This window comes from Lutra lutra, chromosome 6, assembly GCF_902655055.1.
Source record: "Lutra lutra chromosome 6, mLutLut1.2, whole genome shotgun sequence".
NCBI lineage: Eukaryota > Metazoa > Chordata > Mammalia > Carnivora > Mustelidae > Lutra > Lutra lutra.
In genome coordinates this window covers 149,098,668-149,123,077 of record NC_062283.1, presented here as the reverse complement: position 1 = coordinate 149,123,077, position 24,410 = coordinate 149,098,668, and the positions used below count along the sequence as shown (strand labels likewise).

General features: G+C 36.4%; 1 protein-coding gene across 7 annotated transcripts in view; it reads right to left on the bottom strand.

The window, feature by feature from the left end:
* The window catches only part of QKI (QKI, KH domain containing RNA binding), a 159,242-nt gene that overhangs the window by 81,938 nt on the left and 52,894 nt on the right, over window positions 1–24,410 (bottom strand). For all 7 annotated transcript variants that reach the window (XR_007128092.1, XM_047733311.1, XM_047733309.1 and 4 more), the window contains exon 3: window positions 16,850–16,966. Coding sequence is in view for 6 of the 7 variants with exons in the window: in XM_047733311.1 (XP_047589267.1) it covers window positions 16,850–16,966 (117 nt within the window). In the remaining variant the exon portion in view is untranslated. The remainder of the gene's footprint in view (window positions 1–16,849; window positions 16,967–24,410) is intronic.

Here is a 24,410-nt window from a genome sequence, read left to right as displayed (position 1 = left end):
GCAAATGACAGAGAAAAATAACAATTTTGTAAACACTATTACAGTAATAACGGATGTGAGCAAGGCTCATTAACTGATGCTAAAACTACTGAGCAGAATCTTGTTGAGAACAGGATACGTACAAAGTTTCAAAGTGTTCCTCTTAGATTAGTTATTAATGTAAAAGGGGGGGAAGTACCTCTACAGGGAAAAAAATATGACTGACACCATTTTAACCAAATGATCAACTTGAATATCATCAAAATGGGGCAAACTAACACTGGGTAACTAATGCAGTGTGCTGACGGCACGGCATCACTTTTCTAAAACATTCCTGCCCAAAATGCATGGCCTGACTCTAATCATAAGAAAACAACGAAACAAACCCCAATCATGAAAGACAATGAAAGGCTCAGTAGCTGTTTCAAATTGGAGATCTAGAGCTACTAGTGTCATTTGTGATCCAAACAGGTTTCTGGGACAGAAAGAATTTAAATTGAATGGAAAACTGGAAAAACTTGAGTTCAGAATGTCTATCAAAGAATGTAATATTGTAGTAGTACTGAATCTGCTGGATGTGAATAAAGAGACCCTGATGATGTAAACAGATGTTCTTGTTCGAAGGAACCGCACCCTAACATAGGGATGAAGGGTCAGGGCATCTGCAACTTAACTCTCAAATGATTCAGCAAATAAAAGGTATTAATAATTTTATACACACACGTTGCATGCACAACACACAGTCTCATTATTCAGTATAGTTATGATCTATAAAGTCCTGCGAACACTGAATTAGAGAATACTAAACCATTGTTCCTAAGGGAACAATGGTTCCCTTGCAACAGGATCACGCTACCATGAGCCTCTGGTCACAACATTTTCGTCAATCAATGGATATGTAATCTGGTTTTATGTGTGTTTGTGTGCATGTTTATGTTTAAAAGATACCTTAGGTAATACATACTGTTAATTCATTAACATTCATCTCACAGCCAACAACACTGGAACTCACCCCTTAAGGAAGACTAACGTGTGTTTTTCTTCCTAAGGTAGGTCACAGCTTTCTTGAGCTCAGACACACGAGACCCGCAATTTGTTTTGGGGTCATTTTTAACACCAAACTCACCAGCAAAAAGCAACTTTGCAAAAAACATAGCACTAAGCAGACCGTGAAAAGAACACTTATTCACAGCATTAGAGCTAAAAGGAGAGACTGGTGTTGCCTTACTTGAGTTCAGCTGGGAACAAGAGCACTGGATGACTCACAATTTTTTTTTTCTGCTCTAAGCACATCCATGTGTAACTGTGAAAGTGCCACCAGTATTAATTTTGAAATTACTAATAAATCTTAGCAAATAGGTGAATTTATGAGTGCACAATTAGAAAATAATGAGCATTAACTGTATGTATGTAAGTGAATATACCTACATATAACATATATAAACACATGAAGAGAACAGACATGCACAAAGATGTACAAAATGTTAATAACTCTGGCAAATCTAGGTAAGGGGTATACAGGATCCACTGTACCACTCTTAAACTTTTCTGTAGATAGAAATGTATTTTTTCGGGCGCCTGGGTGGCTCAGTGGGCTAAGCCGCTGCCTTCGGCTCAGGTCATGATCTCAGGGTCCTGGGATCGAGTCCCGCATCGGGCTCTCTGCTCAGCAGGGAGCCTGCTTCCTCCTTTCTCTCTCTGCTTGCCTCTCTGTCTACTTGTGATCTCTCTCTGTCAAATAAATAAATAAAATCTTTAAAAAAAAAAAAAGAAAAAGAAATGTATTTTTTCAAAGTGATATTAACAAAAACCACAAAATTGGTAGCAATGACAGGCAATACAAAAGTGAGTATTAAAGTCCAAATAGATATATAGTAACAGATTTAACCTCATTAACCTCACTAAAAATGCAAATCAATAGAGTATATTTCTGTCCCCCCAAAACACTGGTATCCCAATTTCACAGACAATTCTTTATACAAACACTTCCCTTTCCTGTTGACAGTGCTTATAATTTCAAATAGTAGCTTTAAAAGGCAATTTTGGTAATACATTTTCAACCAACCAATTATACTTCTATAAATTCACCCTAATAATATGTGCAGATGTTTTTCACAACATTTTCATAGTAAAAAAAAATTCATTTTTAACATGTACATGAGTTTTTATGGGCATAGACAGATATAATACTTTTTTTTTTTTTAAAGATTTTTACTTATTTGACAGAATGAGAGAGATCACAAGTAGGCAGAGAAGCAGGTAGGCAGAGAAGCAGGCAAAGAGAAAGGAGGATGTGGGGCTGAGAGCCCAATGTGGGACTCGATCCCAGGACCCTGAGATCATGACCTGAGCCAAAGGCAGAAGCTTAACCCACTGAGCCACCCAGGCATCCCAATAGGTATAATATTCTTAATAAAATAAATTAGTTTACAAAAACATATGGTCTCAAAATACACATCAACATATACATGTAACACTTGCCTCCAAATGGGAAAGATTATGGTTTTTTAAAAAGTGTCTATTAGTTTCCATACTAAACATGAAAGGCTTTCATAATCAAGGAAAAAAAATTTATTTTACAATAGATAAGCTTAAGCATTTGCTTTTACTACTTGCGACTTATTTTAAAGTTGTGACCTCTTGTAAATTTTAAATGTCTTAAAACACTCTGATGCAACAGCTTGATCATATTATACATATTCAAGTATAAGGATACTTTCCAATTACTTGTTTCTTAACATTCCATAATCTCATTAATTTAAATGAACACAAGTTACTTGTCAGAAATTAATCTTATTAGTTACAAAGATGAAATTACACAAAACTTTAATATCACATTCTTAAAAATATTTTTAATATGAAATGATCAGTCCTCTATATGTACAATATTTTATAGGTATTTGAATTCAGAAAAAACTTGTTAAAAAAACTTATGAACACCTTTATAAAATATGCTTATATGCTATAATTTCTATTTACTTTCTAAGTAACAATTCACAAAATATAAATTATTTCAATAATCTAGATTCAGCTTTAATTTTTCAGACCCACAGGCTGTGATACTGACCTGGCGTGACAATTTAAAATAAATAAATAAATACATACATATATAAATTTCACAAAACAACTACACCTATCTTTAAAAGCAAAAGAGTTAACAATTATACATAAAAGTTAACCTGTTTTAAAATCAAGAGACTAACAGTATAATTTCTGTGAATCATTATCATTCACAACTGGAGTTAAACAGAAAAATAAAACTAGCAACACAGAACAGGATGGCTCACCAGGCTTATGAAACTGCCTATAATCTGTTGTTAATATGAGAGAAAAAATTTTCCAGTTTGTTATAAAGGATTTTGAAAAAGAAAATCAACTGATGCAGAATGATATACACATAAGCAACAGTCCCCTACTAATTCTGTCAACACAGACTGAATCCTCTCAAAACAAAATCTGTTATATACAACACAACTACGAGGTGCTCAAATATTCTTTAACTAAGTTGACTACAATCCAATCAAGACTTAATTTTAAAAGGCTCATTAACAGCATCTAGTGATAAAATGGACTCTCCGTTTTCAATGAAACTCATATCTCATTTCATTAGACATGGACAATTAACTCATCTTGGTATTAGATCTATGGCAAGTAATTAGCTTAAGTTTTACAGGTTACTTAATGTGTTACTTTCCTAATGAAAACAAAGGTTTATTTTCATTGGATCCATCTTTTACTCCTCAAAGAGTGCCTCACCAATTTTAGTAACTGTACCTTAAATAAATAGAATTTTTATTTCATACCTCCTAACCTTCCTTAACAACTAAGGTGGCAAAACAGCAGATCTATTCTGTAATAGTGTGTTGAGATACTATCCAATTTGAAATAAACATTTAATTTTTAACACATTGTTTTATACTTTTCTATCTTAAAATAAGGCTAAGCCACTTGAGTTCATAATAAACATGTAATCAGAAACAAAACTATGAAGTCAGTATTCTAAAATGAACTTTATTTTAAAAAACACACAGCAAAGCTGAGAGAGTGAGGAGAACCAAGTAGAGAGGGAGAGAACAGCATAAATCTAGTTTACAGTTCTGTGAACCAGGAGACCAAGTCTCAAACTGGTATTTAAGCCAGTACTGCTGTGAGGTACAGCCCGCAAGTACAGAAATCAAGTGTGTTTAGAAAGCTTTATAGCATTCCAACTGGATAATTTTATCTGCTGATGAAAAAATGTTTTAAACAGGACTGAATTTGTCTTTTCCAAATCCTATTTATCTGATAATTTCATTATAGTTTACAAAAGGATTGGTCTACAATGGATTAGAATTGTTCTGTAATGGTCTTCACAGCAGATTATTTGAAGAGCACTAATTTAACTCTTCAGAAGGCAAGCATTCCTTTCTTTTTAAAAAGAAACCTATCAATCATTTCAAGGTTGAATTCAAGACCAAATCTCATAACACTTAAAAAAAAAGACTACAGCTACTAGGGAATTCGTTTATAGCTACAACAGCATACTTTTAAGACATAAGTACTACCACATAATTATGTCAAAGGCTCCAAAGTTTAAGAGATTATATTTGTTTTGAATTCAAAACAGATTTAAGATCAGAGGATCTAAGTTCCAAAGATACTGATTCTATCTCAACATAAGGAAGAATTTTCTAACAAACTTGGTCATTTGTCTCTGGCCTGAGGACACTTCTCCCTTCCACCTATCACTGCCTAGTTATCTTTTTTTAGAACAATTAACATAAAACTTCTTATCTTAAAAACAAGAGCACAAATGCACTGCTTTCAAAATTAAAAAACAAAATGTTTATTTAAGTCCTTACATACTCAGATCTCAGTCTTGCCTCCAGTATCTATGCTGCCTTCCCCGTCATACCTCAGAACTTCCACTGAAACAGGCAAAGTATATACAGGTTGATCGTACTGGTGGTATCCAGAATACCATTCTTCTCAACTGTCTTGTAAATTCCTGCTGTAGTCTGATTCTCTCTACCTTTTCCTAAAACCTTCAATCTACAACAGAACTCCTTACACACCTCCTCGACTTCCCACAGCACAAGGTATAAACATCTAAAGGAGCATTTAGCACACAGTGCATTAATTCACTGTCAATACATCAGTCTCCCATGGATGAAAGCTCCTTGAGGACAAAAATCAAAAGCACTGAAAAATATCTGCTGCCTGAGAAGGCATTAAATTAACTATGAAAGGAGGTAACAAAAGTTGAGTAACAATCATTTGCAATATAGGAATAAAGTATCACAGAATTAAATATCACATGGTGGTTAGACTTCATGGCTTTAATAAAGTTCCTTCCAAACCAGATTACATAATACTGTAATTTTCATAATTATTCTTCTAAAGCAAGTAATCTGTTTTCACAGATAAATACTATTATCCAAATCATATTTATGAAACTTCGTATGTATTCAATTTATAAGACTTATAAGATAAAGAGAATCTGTAAAAGTTCCTATTTCCGAATGCATCAAGACAAAGGTACCAATAAGAGGGGGTGGGGTGAGTGGGGGGAGTCAGGAAGGGATATAAAGTAGGAAGAAAAAAAACATTCCTTGCAGGGAATAAACAGCCTTTCCCAACTAAGGACTCACAAGAGAATCAAGTCTTAATGCTGGGCCCAAGGCATAAATTATATATAATTAGCTTCTCTCCTACACATCTATAATGATACTTGTTATGAATCACTCTAGGTAAAACTGAAGAATTTTTATGTTTTGTGGTTCAAAAGAGGAACCCTAGCTGAGAAAGGCCATATAAACTAACAGAAAAATCACAGCACTTTTCCTCTTGAAAACATTTTAAATAGTAATTAATTTCTTAGGCACAAACAGAAGTTTGTTACAATTATAATGCACCTAAAGACCAATAACACTATTTCAACTATGTCTAATAATTATTTATAAATGGGCTGGATGGGAACATAAGAAATATATTGCAAAGAAATGACTAACTGGGAAACCAGAGACGGTTGCACTGCTCGTAACAGTAATGACCTTTTACACACACACATACACAGGAATATACTTAAAAGAATGACTTTTTAAAAGTGCCTTTATCAGATGTTCAATCTCCTGTATAAAATATAAAAGTTTAAGACTGCTGGTCAATCTTTCAGGAAATTGGAACTCTCATACACTGCTGGTGGTAATGCAAAATGAGAACAACCCCTAGAGAGAGAGAAATTCAGGATTAGCTAGCAAAATTATGGGACACCACTTCTAGAACTCTATCCTGAAGATAAATTAAGAAGGTCATGTAAAAATCTATGTAGAAGCTATCCAATACGGCGCTCTCTCTATGTGTAACAGCAAAAGCCTAGAAGCAGAGCAGCCTGGGTGGCTCAGCCGGTTAAGCAGCCAACACTCGATTTCACTTCAGATCATGATCTCAGGGTCCTGGGACAAAGTGCTCTGTCAGGCTCCTTGCTCAGTAAGGAGTCTGCCTGAGTATTCTCTCTCCATCTCCCTCTGCCCCTTCCCCCACTCATGCTTGCATGCTGGCTCTCTAAAATAAACAAACAGGGACTCCAGGTGGCTCAGTGGGTTAAGCCTCTGCCTTTGGCTCAGGTCATGATCCCAGGGTCTTGGGATGGAGCCCCACATCGGGCTCCCAGCTCAGCGAGCCTTGCTCAGGGAGCCTGCTTCTCCCTCTCCCACTCCCCCTGCTTGTGTTCTCCCTCTCTGTGTCAAATAAAATTTTAAAAAAATGTTTTAAAAATTAAATAAATCTTAAAAAAAAAAGCTTAGAGACAATCTAAATATCCATTAATAGGGGAATGTTGGGATAATTTACAGTATATCCACACAAGGAATATGTAAGTTATTGAAAGAGCTGTCTCAATATATGTCTCAATATATCACAAAGTGATCTCAACAATATACTGTTAAATAAAAGTAAGGTGCAGAAAAGTGTAATGTGTACATAACCACCTACAAAAAGTGAGAAATTACACACACAGGCATACACAATTGTCATACTTATGTAACTGTTATGTCAAAAAAGAAATGTAAGGATAAAATGGAAACAAATATTAAAAATTTACCTGAATAGCAAGGAGCAGGAATACATACAGGCAATAGGGGTAAGAGCGAGAGTCTCTGAAAATTCTCTACTACTTACAGATTTGACTACTTATAGATTTGAACCACATAACTATTTTACAAGTAACAGAAAAATAACTGAAGCAACTATTAAACTTAGAAAACCAAGTACAAATGAGCTTAAATGTGGACCCACATAATGATGTACCTATTATACACTCGGAAATTATTGAGAATTTTAAAAGACAAAATTTCAGTCTCTAGTAGGATACAACCTAAAAACAATAGGAACTGCGGAAAAATTGTTTTCACTTACTATGTTGTTGATAGTAGTGTTGGTACTGTTATTCTGAGACTTCTATGTATCTTAGAATAAAGCAAATGAGTCCTTATTCTGTGTCTTTGGGAAGCAGGATTTTTCAGTGGGGAAGAAAACAGATCTATAGGATCAGTTAAATAAAATACTGTAGCCCTGATTTTGAATGAGAATGGACTTGTACACACCTATATTCCTCAATGTGTGAGTGTGTGTGTGTGTATGTGTATGTATGTATGTATGTATGTATGTATGTATCTCCTAGCTCTGTCCTGAAAGGGTCTACAAATAATGAGTACCACCTAAGTCCAGAATGCAATCTCTACTTAGTATTTTTCACTAAAAGTAACTAGGATTCCTTAAAGAAATGGATGACTCCAAGCCTGAAAATTTTTTAAGATGACACCGGACTAGCATACCACACTAGAAAGCAAAGTTACTAGCCCCAACCACTGGGGCAGTGTCAGAAGCACTTAGAAGTGAACTTGAGAAAGCCCCCAATGGTCAAACAGCATGATCACTGAAAACACTAACTGCATGAACTGAAACATCAAAATAGTTAACATGCATTCATACTGATTTTAAAAAAGGAAACAAAAAAGACCTATTCTTTACCCTTGAAGGATTCCTAGGAACCAACTATTTTTAAACTAGTAAATAAAGAACTGAGCATTCATCTAGCCTTTCCTATAAAAAGTGAATCTAGTTAATATTAATGAGCAAACAGGATATAACCATTTCACAATTCCTACTGAAATAAAAGGCCTAACAAACCCACCATCACCACACTACTTGTGAAATACACTTTCAAAAAGAAGAAAGGAAATGAAGAAGGGAGAGCAGGAGATCTGAATCTGATTAAACCTTTCTCACTTACCCAAAAATATGGAGGACAGAGATCAGTGTTAAATGCCACCATGCAATCAGCAAAATCCACAGTAATTATTAGGATAAATAACTCAGTCCCTTGACAAATAAAAATGTAGAAGGAGAAATGGAGCTGAGGGACGGAATGGCTTAAGCAATCTTATCAATTAACTGCAGTGTATATGGCCCTCACTTGGATGCCATCCAGACAAAGTATTTTAAAAACACATTTATGAGACAAGCGGAGAATGAGGAACACTGACTAGATATATGATAACAAAGAAAATCTGGGGTGATAAAAAAGCATAAACATGGGGCGCCTGGGTGGCTCAGTGGGTTACAGCCTCTGCCTTCGGCTCAGGTCATGATCCCAGGGTCCTGGGATCGAGCCCCGCATCGGGCTCTCTGCTCAGCGGGAAGCCTGCCTCCTCTCTCTCTCTCTCTCTCTCTCTCTCTCTGCCTACTTGTGATCTCTGTCTGTCAAATAAATAAATAAAATCTTTTAAAAAAAAAAAGCATAAACATGAAAGCATTAAAGAGCCCTGTTATTTTAGAAAAGCGTAATAAAATCTTTACAGAGGATATTTTGTCCAGAATGTGCTCCCCAAATCATACGGCATGCAAAAGAGGGAGTGAGAGCTGCGGAGGAGCACAGGCATACCTCGAAGGAGACAGGCAATGCTGATGCTCAGTGATGGATTACTGATGTTTAAAATCAGCCATGATGGGTATTAAGGAGGGCATGTGATGTGATGAGTGCTGGGTGTAATACACGACTGGTGAATCATCGAATACCTCATCAAAAACTAATGATGTACTCTATGTTGGCTAACTGAACATAATAAATTAAAAAAAAATAGCCACGATGAAAAGTTTAAAAGAATGAACTGTACCTATGCTAAAGGATGTCAGAAAGCTAAGTATAAAACCAGATCATTAAAAGGTTGTCTGAACCATGCTTATTCTTGATGTTATGTCGCTGTCCATCATAACCACTTTCGGATGTCAACCAAAAAAAAACTGTATTAATTTGTTCACTTTCAAAGTACTGAGACAGGAGTGACATCTTCGATAAGAACAGAAGTCTAAGCAACCCTCCAAAACTGAGAAAATTTGTCCTTGCATGTTGCTGTCAATAGGTGCCTTGAAGCATCCTGCGTGTGTCTTAGACATTATAAAGCTCCATTACTTAGTGAACCGGCACAGGCCAGGATAGAGAATTGCAGAAGAAAACGCTAATCATAAAGCATCGTATCTGACATTATCCGTGTTCTGGGACACACGTGAATGTACGTGTCTCACGGCGTGAGCGACGAGCCGACGTGCAAGAACTGTTAACAGGGGCAGAGGCGGTCGGCTGACAGGCCAGGGGCGCCTTTAATTGTTTTTCAGACCATCTGTACTCGTAAACGTCTCCAAAATACATATGAAGTAATTAAAATACATATTAACCATAAGAAATGAAGTAATAGGATTTAAGAGATACTTAAGAAAAATTTGTAATGTATATGAAAAAATGTACAAATGTTAGGAAATTCTGTTTGCAATTACAAAATATGTCTAATAACATTTCATAAATCATGTTCCACAAAACAATGTATATCCTCATAAAAATAAATTTAAAAATGTATTACAGGGGCGCCTGGGTGGCTCAGTGGGTTAAGCCTCTGCCTTCGGCTCAGGTCAGATCTCAGGGTCCTGGGATTGGGCCCCGTGGCGGGCTCTCTGCTCAGCGGGGAGCCTGCTTCCTCCTCTCTGCCTGCTTGTGCCTACTTGTGATCTTTCTGTCAAGTAAATAAATAAAATCTTTAAAAAAAAAAAAGTATTACAGATTGATCAGGTTTTAAATTCAAAGCCCATATTCTGAGGAGACTGATTTGCATAGTTCAATTTGAATGTTCAATGAGATCTGCATTTGTATCTACTGTAGTCATCAGTTAGAAATGGGGAACAGGACAGGTTACGTCACCTCTTTAAGCCTCCAATCCTGTTGGAAGAGTAAAACTGTTTTCTGAGGTCATTGCAGGGTCTGAATCAGACATTGCACAGATTGTGAAAGCAGTTGATACCATCTGGCCATAGTTATTAGCAGCCCTAGAAGGGCCATCTGATCCCGTAAGTGCACATTCCTTGATTTCAAGCAAAGAGCTCTAAGTAAAATTACTAAATCTCAATGAAAAGGTCCAGAAGATACAACACTTAACTAACCTGGCTTTGATCAACTATAGACATTTCACTCATCAACAATTTTGGCTTGGGGGGGGCGGGAGTGGGAAGCAGAAACACAAGCACGGATACTTAGTCCCCACTTATTTATGACAGGGGAGCTCTCAGAGAAGAGCTAATGGATGCTGTAGAGACAAATCCCCAAGAGTGTCCCCTACAACGCCACTCACAAAGACTCCCAAAGGTGAACTTCATTTACCACTTTAATAACTATCACTCCAAAATATTATCAAGTATTTAATGTATGTATGAAACACTCTTCTGTTCTAATGACTTACATGTATTCATCTGCTACACTGGAAACCAGCTGCCTACCACCTCTGTTTTTTAAAGATGAATACACTCCCTCTAGCACACGGACATCTTACCCAGAGCTCTCCACCTGGCCCCTGTAGCCCTCTGCTACATCAATGGAAAAGCTATCAAAAACCACCTTCTTGGGGCGCCTGGGTGGCTCAGTGGGTTAAGCCGCTGCCTTCGGCTCAGGTCATGATCCCAGGTCCTGGGTTCGAGCCCCACATAGGGCTTTCTGCCCAGCAGGGAGCCTGCTTCCTCCTCTCTCTCTGCCTGCCTCTCTGCTTACTTGTGATTTCTCTCTGTCAAATAAATAAATAAAATCTTTAAAAAAAAAAAAAACCACCTTCTTTTCCAAAAATTATTTCTCTAGAATTTCTATGCTCAACTATATAGGTTTTTATCAGAAAATGGGATTCCCTCCTAAAGAAGATTTGTGAAAATCCTGGGAATGACACAAAAACAAAACTTCAAAATATATTATCCCTGAGGAAAAAACTAAAAACTTTAGAGAAGTTTCACCAAATATATCCATGTTGACCTCATAGTCAAAGTTTAAAACTACTCAATATTCAAGTTCTGATATCTCTGAAGTTGCTATCACTCTCAGAAATGCTTCTTAACTAGGAAGTAGTACACCACAGAACAGAATACAGGCTGGAGGTGGAATGTGGACTGCTCCTTTTTGGCAGTTGACCTTTGGATACATTATTTAACCTCCTGAGGCTCAATTTCTTCACCTACAAAATAGGAATAATAAAACTCAGATCACCTCACACCTGTCAGAATGGCTGAAATTAATAACACAAGAAACAACAGGCGCTGGCAAGGATATGGAAAAAAAAAAAAAGGAACTCTCTTGCACTGCTGGTGGGAATGCAAACTGGTGCAGCCACTGTAGAAAACAGAATGGAGGTTCCCCCCAAAAGTTAGAAACAGAACTACCCTACCATCCAGCAATCACCCTGTGAGTATTACCCAAACAATACAAAAATACTAATTCAAAGGGGTACATGCCCCCCTATGTTTATAGCAATTATTTACAATACCCAAGATATGGAAGCAGCCCAAGGGTCCACTGATTGATGAATGGATAAAATAAAATGTGGTATGCATAATTACATATCATTTAGACATAAAAAAGAGGAGAGGGTGGGAGTGGGTTAAACTGGTAAAGGGGATTAGGGAATGCATTTGTCGTGATGAGCAACAGGTGATCCATAGAATTGATGAATCACTATATTGTACACCTGAAACCAATTTTTTTTGTTAAAAAACTGAAAACAGTTTTTTAACACTGTAAAAAAACAAAATAATAAAAAAATAAATAAACTTAAAAGACATGGAAAAAAAGCCTTAAACAAATGTGTATAAAATACCTAGAATAATACTTGATACAAAGTATACAAATCAAAAGAACTATCCATAAAGAGGCATCCGGGTGGCACAGCTGGGTGACCATCCAACTCTTAGTTTTGGCTCAGGTCTGATCTCCAGGTCCTGAGATGGAGCCCCGGTCATGAGACTGAGCTCCACATTCTGGAGTCTGGCTCCACATTCTGGAGTCTGCTTAAGTTTCTCTCTCCCTCTCCCCCATTCCCCTTCCCCACACTCCTCCCTCTCTCTCAAATAAATAAATCTTCTAAAAAAAAAACTAAAAAGAAGTATCCATAAAACTACTGGTTTCCACTTGTTGACACCATGGTACCATATACTTAATCAGAGACAGAGGATACTTGGCCTGCTCCAGGTGAGTACTTGCTGAAACAGACAAGCCATCCAAGCTTTGGTCACAGTCTCTCATAAAGTCTGACCACAGCTCCTGCTCTTTGGTTCCATGAAGTTTACCCAGTACCATTCTACTGGGTACTTATATACAAAAACGAATGCTGTTATCCCCATCAATAACTCTGAATACCAACCCAACAGAATAAAAATTAAGGTGGCATATTCACTCCCTTGCTTAAAACCAGCAGTTAGAATACTATGGTACTGCTTATCTTGCCCAAAGAATTAAAAGCACATAGGGTTTATAATTTCCTATATTTACAAGCTTTTTTATGGAGACATAGTGGGAGGCATCTATGCCTTTCATTCATTACCTAAACTAAACATTTATTCTTTTTTCAGATCCTACTCTATGCCAGGTACTCAGGAAATGCTCCATAAAGCAGACATGCTTTGCCTTCACTGAGTTTACCAGGCTAATGAAGGATGCAGATCAGCAAACAGCATTTTCCATCATATTTTAGGCAACCAGTAAATTAAAGATTTTCTAGCTTTCTCAGCTTTTACAATAATTGAAAACTTTGCAGAAAAGCTTAAAGCCAGTTGGCTTTTCCTTTGAAACACTTGAAACACACCTAAATCAGCTTAGTACAAAGAAGTATCACATCAATACCTCCTTGTTATTCCAATCTGCTTGTCGAGTTTTTTCTCAAAATAACAGTCAAATAACAAATGACAGCACTTTCCATTTGACTTTACTTTCATTGACATTTTCAAAAGTTCAATGAATAAAGTAACTACAGCATCAACCAAAATGACTTAGTTAACAATTATTTATGTATAGATTTACATTAAAATTATAGAAGACACTCCTGGAGTTAAAAATATGTGCATAAATTCTTCAAAGACTCCATATACCGTAATATCAAACAAATGGTAGTCATTCAAACTAATTTGATATGCCTAAATTATGTTCATCTATAGCATTTTAATAAAACTAAAAATATAATCTGTGGCCAAATTTTTTTGGTGTATTATTTTATTGTTAACTCTTGCATTATGTATAATCTGTAAGTTTTATTTTGATAGCCCACAGTATAAATTAAACATAAAAAGAAGTATAAACTGCTTCTAATTGTGGTTAAGAACAAAGTGGACAAGACAGAATATGGATGCACCAACCACCAGAGAAAAACAGAAAAGCAATGAGAATATGAGATAGTCAAAGGTCACAAAAGAAGGAAGTATTCTCCTTTCCAAAACTTAAAAAAACAGTAGCAGTCCCCCCAACCTTGATGCAATGTTAAGAGTTTAAACATAAAATGCACTAAGTAGGGGCGCCTGGGTGGCTCAGTGGGTTAAGTCTCTGCCTCCCGCTCAGGTCATGATCTCAGGGTCCTGGGATCGAACCCCGCATCGGGCTCTCTGCTCAGCAGGGAGCTTGCTTCCCCCTCTTTCTGCCTCTCTGCCTACTTGTGATCTCTCTCTGTCAAATAAATAAATAAAATCTTTAAAAAAAAAAAAAAAAGCACCAAGTATCCAGTTACAGTCATCCCCCCTTATCTGCAGCTTTGTTTTCTGCAATTTCAGTTACCCATTGTCATCCCAAGTCAGGAAGCAGAGGATCCTCCTCCTAACTCATCATCAAGTCAACAGCAGCCTACTATCACAGTATCATGCATCTCACTTCATCTCATCATGTAGGCATTTTACCCTCTGATATCGTCATAAGGGTGAGTACAGTCTAAAAGATATTATCAGAGGGAGAGAGAGACCACAGTCTCATAAGTTATTACCATATATTGTTCTATTACTAATTACTGCTGTTATCTCTTACTGTGCCTCATTTATAAATTAAACTTATTGGAAGTATGTATGTACAGGAAAATGCATAGTATATATAGGGTTCAGTACTATCTGCATTTTCAGGCTTCCACTGAGGGTCTAAGAACAGCCCCCCAACCTGTGAATAAGGGACACTACTATGACAGTGTAAAGATAAAATTTTTTTTAACGATTTTATTTATTTATTTGACAGAGAGAGCAAGTAAGAGAGAGCACGAGAGAAGTTCAGAGGGAGAAGCAGAAGCAGACTCCCGGAGGAGATGGGAGCCCGATGCTGGACTCAATCCTGGGACTCCGGAATCATGACCTGAGCCGAAGGCAGTTGCTTAACCAACTGAGCCACCCAAGGGCCCCTAAAGATAAAATTTATTAGGAATAATCATTAAGATTAATTGATCACTTACTGTGATCCAAAGCACTGCTCTAATTTAATCCTCACAAGCACCTTTACTACTTCTATTTTTATACAGCAGGAGATTAAGTAACTTGTCCATCACAAAGCTACTAAGTGACAGAAACAAGATTCAAACCTGAACAATGTGGTCACAAAGCTCACTGTCTTAACTATTTGGTTCTTCTGTCAAAGACAACAGAGTATGTTCTTCAGGATAAAAACTTCAACCCCAATCAAAAACAAAAGCAAAAATTTCATGTATGTCTTATTACACAAATTCTAAACTCTAATCCTTGGTGTCTAGGAGTGTGAGAGTGGAGAAGGGGGTGGAGGCATTACTACAGAATTAATAGTGGCTGAGGAAGAGGGGAAAACATGTTTTTTCATGGATTTATAGAGTAATTGTTTAACTGATGGATACACTAATCTTAAGGTTAAGATTTATTTGTCCATCAACTATCGATTTCATTTTTCCATGGCTCTTAAATTAGCATTGCTTAATGCCAATACAACTATTAAGTGCAAACAGGGGGGACCCAAACTGCATGCCGATCTAAGACTGCCACTTTGCTGATTCAGAAAATGTTTAAGCATTTTAAGATTCTAATAATAAATGTTTTAAATACAATATTTAAAGTTGCTGAAGGAGAACTCACATACTTGCCTCAAAATATATTTAAACTCAGCTGACAAGAACAGATTTTAATAAGATTTAAAGATAGTCAATATTATTGGGGATGCCCCCTCCCCACACATACCCAATTTTTCAACTACGAAGTCATTATCTGTCTGCAAGGTGAGAAAATGACTGCAATCCAGTCAGGTGGGAGGAGAATGTAAATGCAATGAGGTGGAAGGTCAGAAAAGAAGCACGTCCGAAAAATCAGACTCCTCTGAAGACCTGGTGTTTGTTCCATAAACTCCACAAAGTGATTCAATGCACACACTCCAACATAAGCTAACCACAGGTTTATTACTTGATAGCCTTCTCAAGACATTGTATTTTAAAAAATAATAACCTCCCTGACAGTACATTTTATATTTGGCAATCAAATCTAGGTTTTCTTCTTTTAAACTGAAGTATAATTCTCATACATTGTTACATTAGTTTCAGGGTAAATGGACCTAGAGGATTTTCTCTAAGTGAAATCAGTCAAAGATAAGTAACATGTGATTTCATTTAAACGTGGCATTTTTTTTTTAAATAACCTTAAAAAAAAAAAATCAGTCAAACACCATTTTACACAGATATACATTCAAAAAGTATCCTGCCTAACAGTATCACTAGATAACAGGAAGCCAGGCAAATAAAACCTTCCTAAAAATAGTATTTAAAGGGTGCCTGGGTGGCTCAGAGGGTTTAGCCTCTGCTTTAGGTTCAGGTCATGATCCCAGGGTCCTGGGCTCTCTGCTCAGCAGGGGTCCTGTCCCCCCACCCCCCTCCACCCCGTCCTCCCTCTGCCTGCCTCTCTGCCTACTTGTGATCTTTCTTTCTCTGTCAAATAAATAAACAAAATCTTTTAAAAAAAACAGTATTTAAAGTAGATAGTTGGGTATTCATTCATTAAAGCAGCAAAGCAATAAGTGGCAGGAGAAATTAAAAAGAGAAAACAGGAACAATATAAAGTAAAATGTCTAATAAATATACAATCAACACAAAATGTTGGTGAAATCCAAGATAAGTATCATATGGCTAGTTATAGCTTTCTTTCTCTGTTTAATAGCTCTCCCAATAATCCGACACACAGCCAAAGCTATTCATTTGATCACTTTCATTTAAATTTCATCAACAGAAACATTTTACATTTTTAAAACTTTTAATGACATACCTTTATATATACAATGTTATAGTGTGACTAGTTTCCAAATTGGCACCATCTCAACTGTAAATACCAAAATAAGTTAACATGATGGACTGGGTGATACCTTAGTTGGCTAAATGAAAACTCCTGATAATCAAAAGAAAAAATCATGACAACACCTTAAAAAAGCTCAAAAGTTTCAGATATGAAGTAATGTATAGTGCTTTACGCACAAAAGATCGGGATATTTTATTATTAGAATGCAAAATTATAAGTAAGTTATTCACATCAAGACTTCCCCCCATGTTCAAGGACTTACCTTCTTTTTATCCCTCATGGAGCCTTTGCCTCGGACCATTATTTTACATCCTGTTTCTGCTTCAAGCTGTTTAGCAGTAAGTCCTCTAGGTCCAAGGATTCTCCCAACAAAATTAAACTAGAAAAAAAAAAAGTCACTATAATTATTCACTTGCTTGAATTTATAGCTCTTAAAATGATGTTAGAATGTATTTTCACTTTGTCAAGTTAAAATGTTTTTTTAATAAATCTTAGAGTACATATGAATTTCTAGCCCAGTTTGAGGACATAATTACAAGAGCTCATTGTTCAGCATAAAGTTTCATATGTATTAACACAAAATATGAATTAGCAACATCCGTATCTACATAAACAGGTACTACACTGAACTGGCCGACAACACGTAATCTGAGCAGAGTAAACCAGTGTATTAAAGAGTCTGACAAAACCTTAAGATGCCTCCCTATACAAATCCTTCCCACAGAACTCTGGAATGTCAGCAGCACACAAGAAATTGTTCATCATGTTAAATAAGTACTTGCATTTTTTACAGAGATTCTTGGGAAAACTTCCTGTCTCATTTACATAACAAGAAAATACTTTCTCTAAAGCAATTATTCAGAAGGAATAGTAGTTTTTGGTTGGCTTCCATTAACACCAATGGCCAAATTTGGATTCCATTAAGTATTTCAGTCTTGAGAGTATAGTATTATTTATACAATTTTATGTCGGTACCTTATTTTTCTTCCTTTTTTTCCATTTCTAACTTTAACTTACACTACTAGTTTTGCAAGGAGCCTTAATTCTTTCCATGAGTAGGACAGTGATGAGAGTAATTATGTAAATAACTGCCATCCCTCAACAGAAACTTCTAGTACAAAGGCCAACGGGAAGCACAAACTGACTCTGAATACTGAAAAGTAAAGTTCCCTCATTCACAGGTCAACTGCACAAAAGACACGAAAGTGAGTATTTACCATCAATTCCACAAAAAAGCCATGGTGGTTTTTAATTCAGTTATGCAAACAGGTACCGATTCCTATGTTTACGGCTTCCTACCTTCTTCTTGCATTTGATCCTACTATTAGTATATCATCACGTAAAAGCAACATGCCAGCATTCGCTGCTGTAAGGGCTCCAAAAGCTAAGGCATTTCTCCAACCTTCTGTATTCCCAACAGCTTTTCACATTCCCCTCACTAAACTGCTCACCAATATTGCCACATCTCATAAGTGACAGACAAATCAAAGAAGGATAATACACAAGTCTAACTGGGAGAAAGCACTCTTTCCTCAGGGGATTTTAATACAACTCTGTCCACACCAACCTCATAGACTGATCCTGATACACATCTGACCAAGCGCTACAAGATCACCAATTCTGAAATTTGCCTTTATATTCAAAATAAAACCTCTTATCCTTTCCTCGTTCCTTGGCATATAGTACTTTATCCACCTCTTTAATCAACCCAAATCCCTGCCATCATCCATTTTTAACAACGAACGTGCTTCCAACCCAGAATCCCTTTTCTACATCTCCAATTTGAATAAACTCAAGAACTAAACTATTATTAAGTGTTTAAAAAAAACTCTTAAAGCACACAGTTCCCAACTGATATCCAAGCTCCAATACTGAATAATAATCAGGAATTTGAAAGTCACATCAAATAAGCCTCAATTATACAACGGAGATGACGCTATCTGGCAGAGCTGTACTGAGGAGTGAATGCAGATACAGAATAACACATGTAAAAGGTTCAATACATGGTCTGGCACATACAGTGGATAATCAATAGCCTACCAAGTCCACTACAATTTCACTTTAGGAAACCTCAGGCCCTCAATCAAATGCCCAACTTAGTATGTCCATGTAAGGCGACATGGTCCATAGCAAATTTGCCCTAGAGAACCCCAGAAAAACTTGACCCTCAATCACAGAGTTCTGTAGAAAACCAGAAAGAAAAGGTGGAAATGGTACACAGAAAGCCAACAAACAGGGATCTAACTTGCAGATAACAGGCTTGAGTTTCTCTCTCCATAAAGAGCACACGGCTACCTTCTCAAAGTTGACACTTCAGCTGTGCACCTCAAACTGAAGCTTACAGTGGGTGAGCCCAGTCCATGAATACGTTAAGTTCGTAATTCAAATGTTCCATGCTTCAAACTTAAATACGAATAGACAGAGCAGGTCCACCAAAGACTTAAGAAGGGTAACAAGAAAGAGACAATACAAAATAAAGAAGAAAAGGCACCGTTCCCTGAGGAAAAGACTGCTGGTAAAGAATATCCAAAAAGAACTACTTTGTACATAATGCTGAAATATTTTCTAAAATGGCTGTATGCATTTTAAGTCCCCAAAGAAGAGGGTAAGAATTTGTTTTGATCCATTTCTTCTCCAGCCCTTCTTAACAATGTTTTTTATTTTAGCCATTCTGACACACTTGCTCAATGTCTGAATTAGCTTTCTCCTTATTACTAATAAAGTTCATCATTTTTTTCAAGTTTAATGGTTACTCAGATCTATACTTTTCTTGAAGCACATGTGAAGTTTCTATTTTTCTACTGTGTTTTCTTAATTGTGGTTTTTTTTTAAGATTTTATTTATTTATTTGTCAGAAAGAGAGAGAGCAAGCAAACAGGAGGACCACCAGGCAGAGGGAATAGCAGGCTCCCTGTGGAGCAAGGAGCCTGGTGTGTGACTTGATCCCGGGACCCTGGGATCATGACCTAAGTTGAAGGCAGACACTTCATCAACTGAGCCACCCAGGCATCCCTCTTAATTGATTTCTACTTTGTGGTTTCATGCGTACCAAATACCTTTTCCCATCTTGTGGCTTGCCTCCTAGCTTCTTGGTTGTTGGTTTTTTGGTTGTTGTTGCTTTAAGATTATATATTTATTTATTTGCGAGAAAGAGAGTATGTGCATAGAGGGAGAGAGAAGTAGACTCCCTGCTGAGCAGAGAGCCGGATGCAGGTGGGGGGGCAATCCCAGGACCCAGAGACTCTGACCCGAGCTGATGGCAGATGCTTTACTGACTGAGCCATCCGGGTACCCATTGCCTCCTACTTCTTTAATGGTGTTGTAAACTGAATTTAATTGGACTGAATTAATTTTAATGTATCTCAAGTTATCGGTCTTCTCTTCAAGGTGAGATCATTCCCCACCCCAAGATCAAGATATCCTTCTGTATTAACCTTTAGAAGCATTACTATTCTTTCACATTGATGTCCACAGTGTACCACAAATGATGTCTGTGATGGTACAGCTTTTTCTCTTTCTCTCACATGGACACACAATTGTCCCAGCATATTTTATTGGAAAGACTATTCTTTTCTGGGGCACCTGGGTGGCTCAGTGGGTTAAAGCCTCTGCCTTCGGCTCAGGGCATGATCCCATGTCGGGCGCTCTGCTCAGCAGGGAACCTGCTCCCTCCTCTCTCTCTCTGCCTGCCTTTCTGCCTACTTGTGATTTCTGTCAAATAAATAAAATCTTAAAAAAAAAAAAGACTATTCTTTTCCAATTAATCTATGGTGCCATCATTGTCATAAATAACACCTATATATACTTGGGTCTATTTCTGAGTTCTCTATTTTATTACATCAATCTATTTGCTTATTCTTGCTTTAATATCACACTGTGTTAATTATTATAACTTTATAATAAATCTTAATATGCAGTATCCCAAGTTATTCTACCTTGCTCTGACTCAAGAATGTCTCAGCTACTCATTCCCTTTGTTTCTGTACAGATTTTAAAACCAGTTGGGTCAATTTCCAAAATAATACTGGTGGTAATTTTAGTTTGAGATATTATAACAGAGGCTTCAAAACCATGAGCATAGTATAATTTCTTTAGTTGGTCAGGTCTTCCTTAATTTCTATCAAGAATATACATAAGGCTTTTTTATTGTGACTTTACTCATTTTTGTTAGACCTATTCCTAGATATTTGGGGGTTCATTTTTGCTATTATATAGATTTTTTATCATTTTTGTTTCTTGTATATGAACACGTAACTGAATGTTCTGTATTAAACCTTAAAATCTGCAGTCTGTTTCTTCATTATTATAATTTTTCCGTAGGTACTTTTTTACTCTTTAGGCAAATAAACCTATCGCCTGCAAATAATGACTGTCATCTATCCTTTCTCCTTCCCAACCATATGGCACTAGCCAATACATCTCAAGTTCAAAGTCAAAGAAGAGCCTATCATCCTTCACTTGTTCGAGATTTCAAAATTAAGTTTTCAACAGTTGACCATAAAGCTCAAAGTAATCTGTAAACTTTTTGTAGGTATAACTTTACCAGATCAAGTAAACTTCCTTCTATTTCTCAGTTTGCTAAAGGTTTTTTTTTCTTTTTGAACCATGAGTGGACGTTTAAATTTATCACATTTGTTTACCATCTATTGAGACAACCATAATATTTCTCTTTAATTCTGTTAGTGCAGTGGATTACAATTATCGAATGTTAAAAAACCTTACATTCCTAAAATAAACAAGTTAATTTTGATGCATCATCCTTTTCCTAAGTTATTAATTCAGTTTGCTATCACTTTGATGTTTTTTAAAATTTACATTCATAAACGGAATTGGCTTGTAATACCCCCCTTCTCATAATATGCTTCTTCGGTTTTGGCATCAAAGTTATTCTGGCCTCAAAACGTGCTGAGGTACATTCCCTCTTTTTCTACTCTCCGGACGGGCTTTGTAGAAGACACATTATTTCTTCCTCAAATACTGCATAGAAATCAGTGGTCAAACAACCTGGGCCTAGAGTCTTTCTCTGTGCAAGGTTTTTAATTATGCATTCAGTTCTTTAATTCAGTTTTTCCAGCCTTTCATATGCCAATTTTGGTAACCTGTACTTACCGAGAAATACGTCCATATTAGTTTAAACTTTCAAATTTGTTGATGTAAGCTTAGATCTAATTTTTTTCTCAGTATCTACAGAATCTGTAGTGAGGTCCCCTCTTTCATTCCTGACTGGTGATCTATGCTTCCTTGTTCTTTGTCAGTCTTCCAGCCTTTCCAAAAAGTTACTTTTGTTTTTGCTAACAGGGGTAGAAAGACTTAAAAACACAGCTATTCTTCACCCCTCAAGACATCTACGCCGCTGCAGTGTAGACCTGTAGCTCATTTCAACCCCTGAGTCTGGGCTAGCACTGTGACTTGCTTTTCCAGTAAAACAGAGTAGGAAGAATGACATTCGTGTGAAAAGCCTAAATCTCAATGTTAGGAGCATTTACTCTCTTAGAACCCTATTATTCCCATTTAAAGCAGCTCAGACTAACCTACTAGAGAATGAAGTGACCCAATCATCATCAGTGTCCCGGCCCATAGCCCACAACTCACAGAAACAGAGCTGCCTAGTCAACCCTTATAAGTGACTACAGATGCAGACCAGAAGAACTACTTGGCTGAACCCAACCTAAAGAACCAGCCTGCAGAAGAGAAGCAGTATAGCTACATAAATGATGCCTGTTTTGACGTAAGTTATTGGGGTAGCTTATTATAATGCCATGAGACCCACCAGATACAATGATTCTCTTCCTTTCGTGGTTTCTTGTCTTTAATGATTTCTACTCTTAGCTTTATTATTTCCTTCCTTCCATTTCTACTGAGTTTAATGTATCTTTTTTTCAGCTTTCTGAAATGGATGCTTAGCTTACCGCACCTTATTCTTTCCTTATACACTTTTATAGCGTTAAGTATTCCTCTAAACTGGCTTTAGCTGCAACCCAAAGTTTTGATATGTCGTTATTTCCCTTATCATTCAAATCAAATAATTGATATTTAATATTTAAATGTTTTTCTCATTTCAAACATGAGATTTCCTAATCATCTGTCATTGATTTCTAACTTCTACATTATAATCAGAACACATACTGTGCAGAATATTAATCATGCATTGTTTGTTCAGAGTTTTCACTACAGCATATGGTCAATTTTTCTAAATATTCCACAGGTGCTCAAAAAAAAAAATGCAAATTCTTCCAAGACTACGTCTATTTCTCCTTGTAGTTCTATTTTGCCTTTATTATACACTGTTATTTGATATATACAAATTTTAAATTATTGTAGCCTTTTACCAATACTATTATGAAATGGCACTCTATCTCCAGAAATACCTTCTGCCATTTAGCCTATAGATATTCAAAGATGTAAAAATTTTTTGTTTTTCAAAGTGTATCTTTCTTGAACCTGTTACTTTCAATCTTTTGTTATCCTTGTATTTTAAACAGGACTTGTTTAAACAGCATCTCGATGAGTCTGTTTCTTCACCAATCTTGTAATCCTTGAATTTTAACTGGAACACTGAGCCTAGTGCTTTCTACAGGCCAATCCTCCTCTATGTTCCTTTTGGTTGTTTATTTTTTTTTTTTTGTGGGGAGGGGGGATAAGGGACACAGACAGAAATGAGCATGCTTTTTCCTTTATTTTTCCTATTCGCCTGAAAGTTACATGTTTATGCTAGACATGCATCACTGAATTGTCCAACACTAATGTTATTTTGTACTTTTACCCTTTTCCCATACAATGTAAGGACCCCAGACTATTTAATACCATCTATTCTAATTCAGTTTATATGCCAGTTTTTCTAAATTTTGTATGCATTTTTAACTCAACAGATTATCATCCTGTACAAATAATGTGCATTTCTATTTACCCACACATTTACCATTTTCATTGCTCTTTATTACTTTCTGTATCTCAGTTTTCCAAAGAAGATCATGTTTCTCCTTCCTAAAAAACACCTTTAAGTATTGCCTTTAGTGAACATCTTCTGGTAATGTAGTCTCTCATTTTTTTCCTCATCTGAAATTATCTTATTTTTGATGGGTACTGAATTCTACTTCAACAGTTATTTTCTTTCAACACCTTAAAGACCCTTTACTTTGTCTCCTGTTTTCTTCCATCATACTTCTGAAAAATGAGCTATTGAGTCCTGACTATGGCTCCTCTAAAGGTAATCTTTTCCCTCATTCACTGCTTTTATGATTTCTTCAACTTTAGTTTTCAAAAGTTTTACTATGATGTGCCTAGGAATGACTTTTGTTTCACAATTCAGTTTCACAAACCTCTGACTTTACCGCTTTTGCTATTAAAGTTCTCAGACGCACTCCTTTCAAACACTGCTTCTGTGCCATTCTCTCTTCTTCTAAAACTCCGACTACATACATTAGACTTTTCCACTTTCATTTTTTCACAGTTTTTCTATCCCTCTGCCTCTCCACGCTGAGTATTTTCTTCCGAGCTACCTTCCAAGTTCATGACTTCTCTCTTCCAATGCTTCTATAATCTTCTGGTAAACCTGTTCATTCCAATTAAGGAATTTTTCCAGTTCAATTCTTCTTTTACAGTTCCCATTTCCCTGCCATATTTCTCTAACTTATCTTTTGTCTCCTTCTACATACTAAGCATAGCTCTTATAAAATCTAAGTCTGATAATTCTAATACCTAGAGTCCCTGTGGTTTTATTTTTATTATTTTGTTGTTTCTTCAGATTTTTGCTAATGTCATCCTATCTTCTTATGATTTGGGTTATTTTCTACTGGGTGCCAGATACTGTACTTACCACAGCT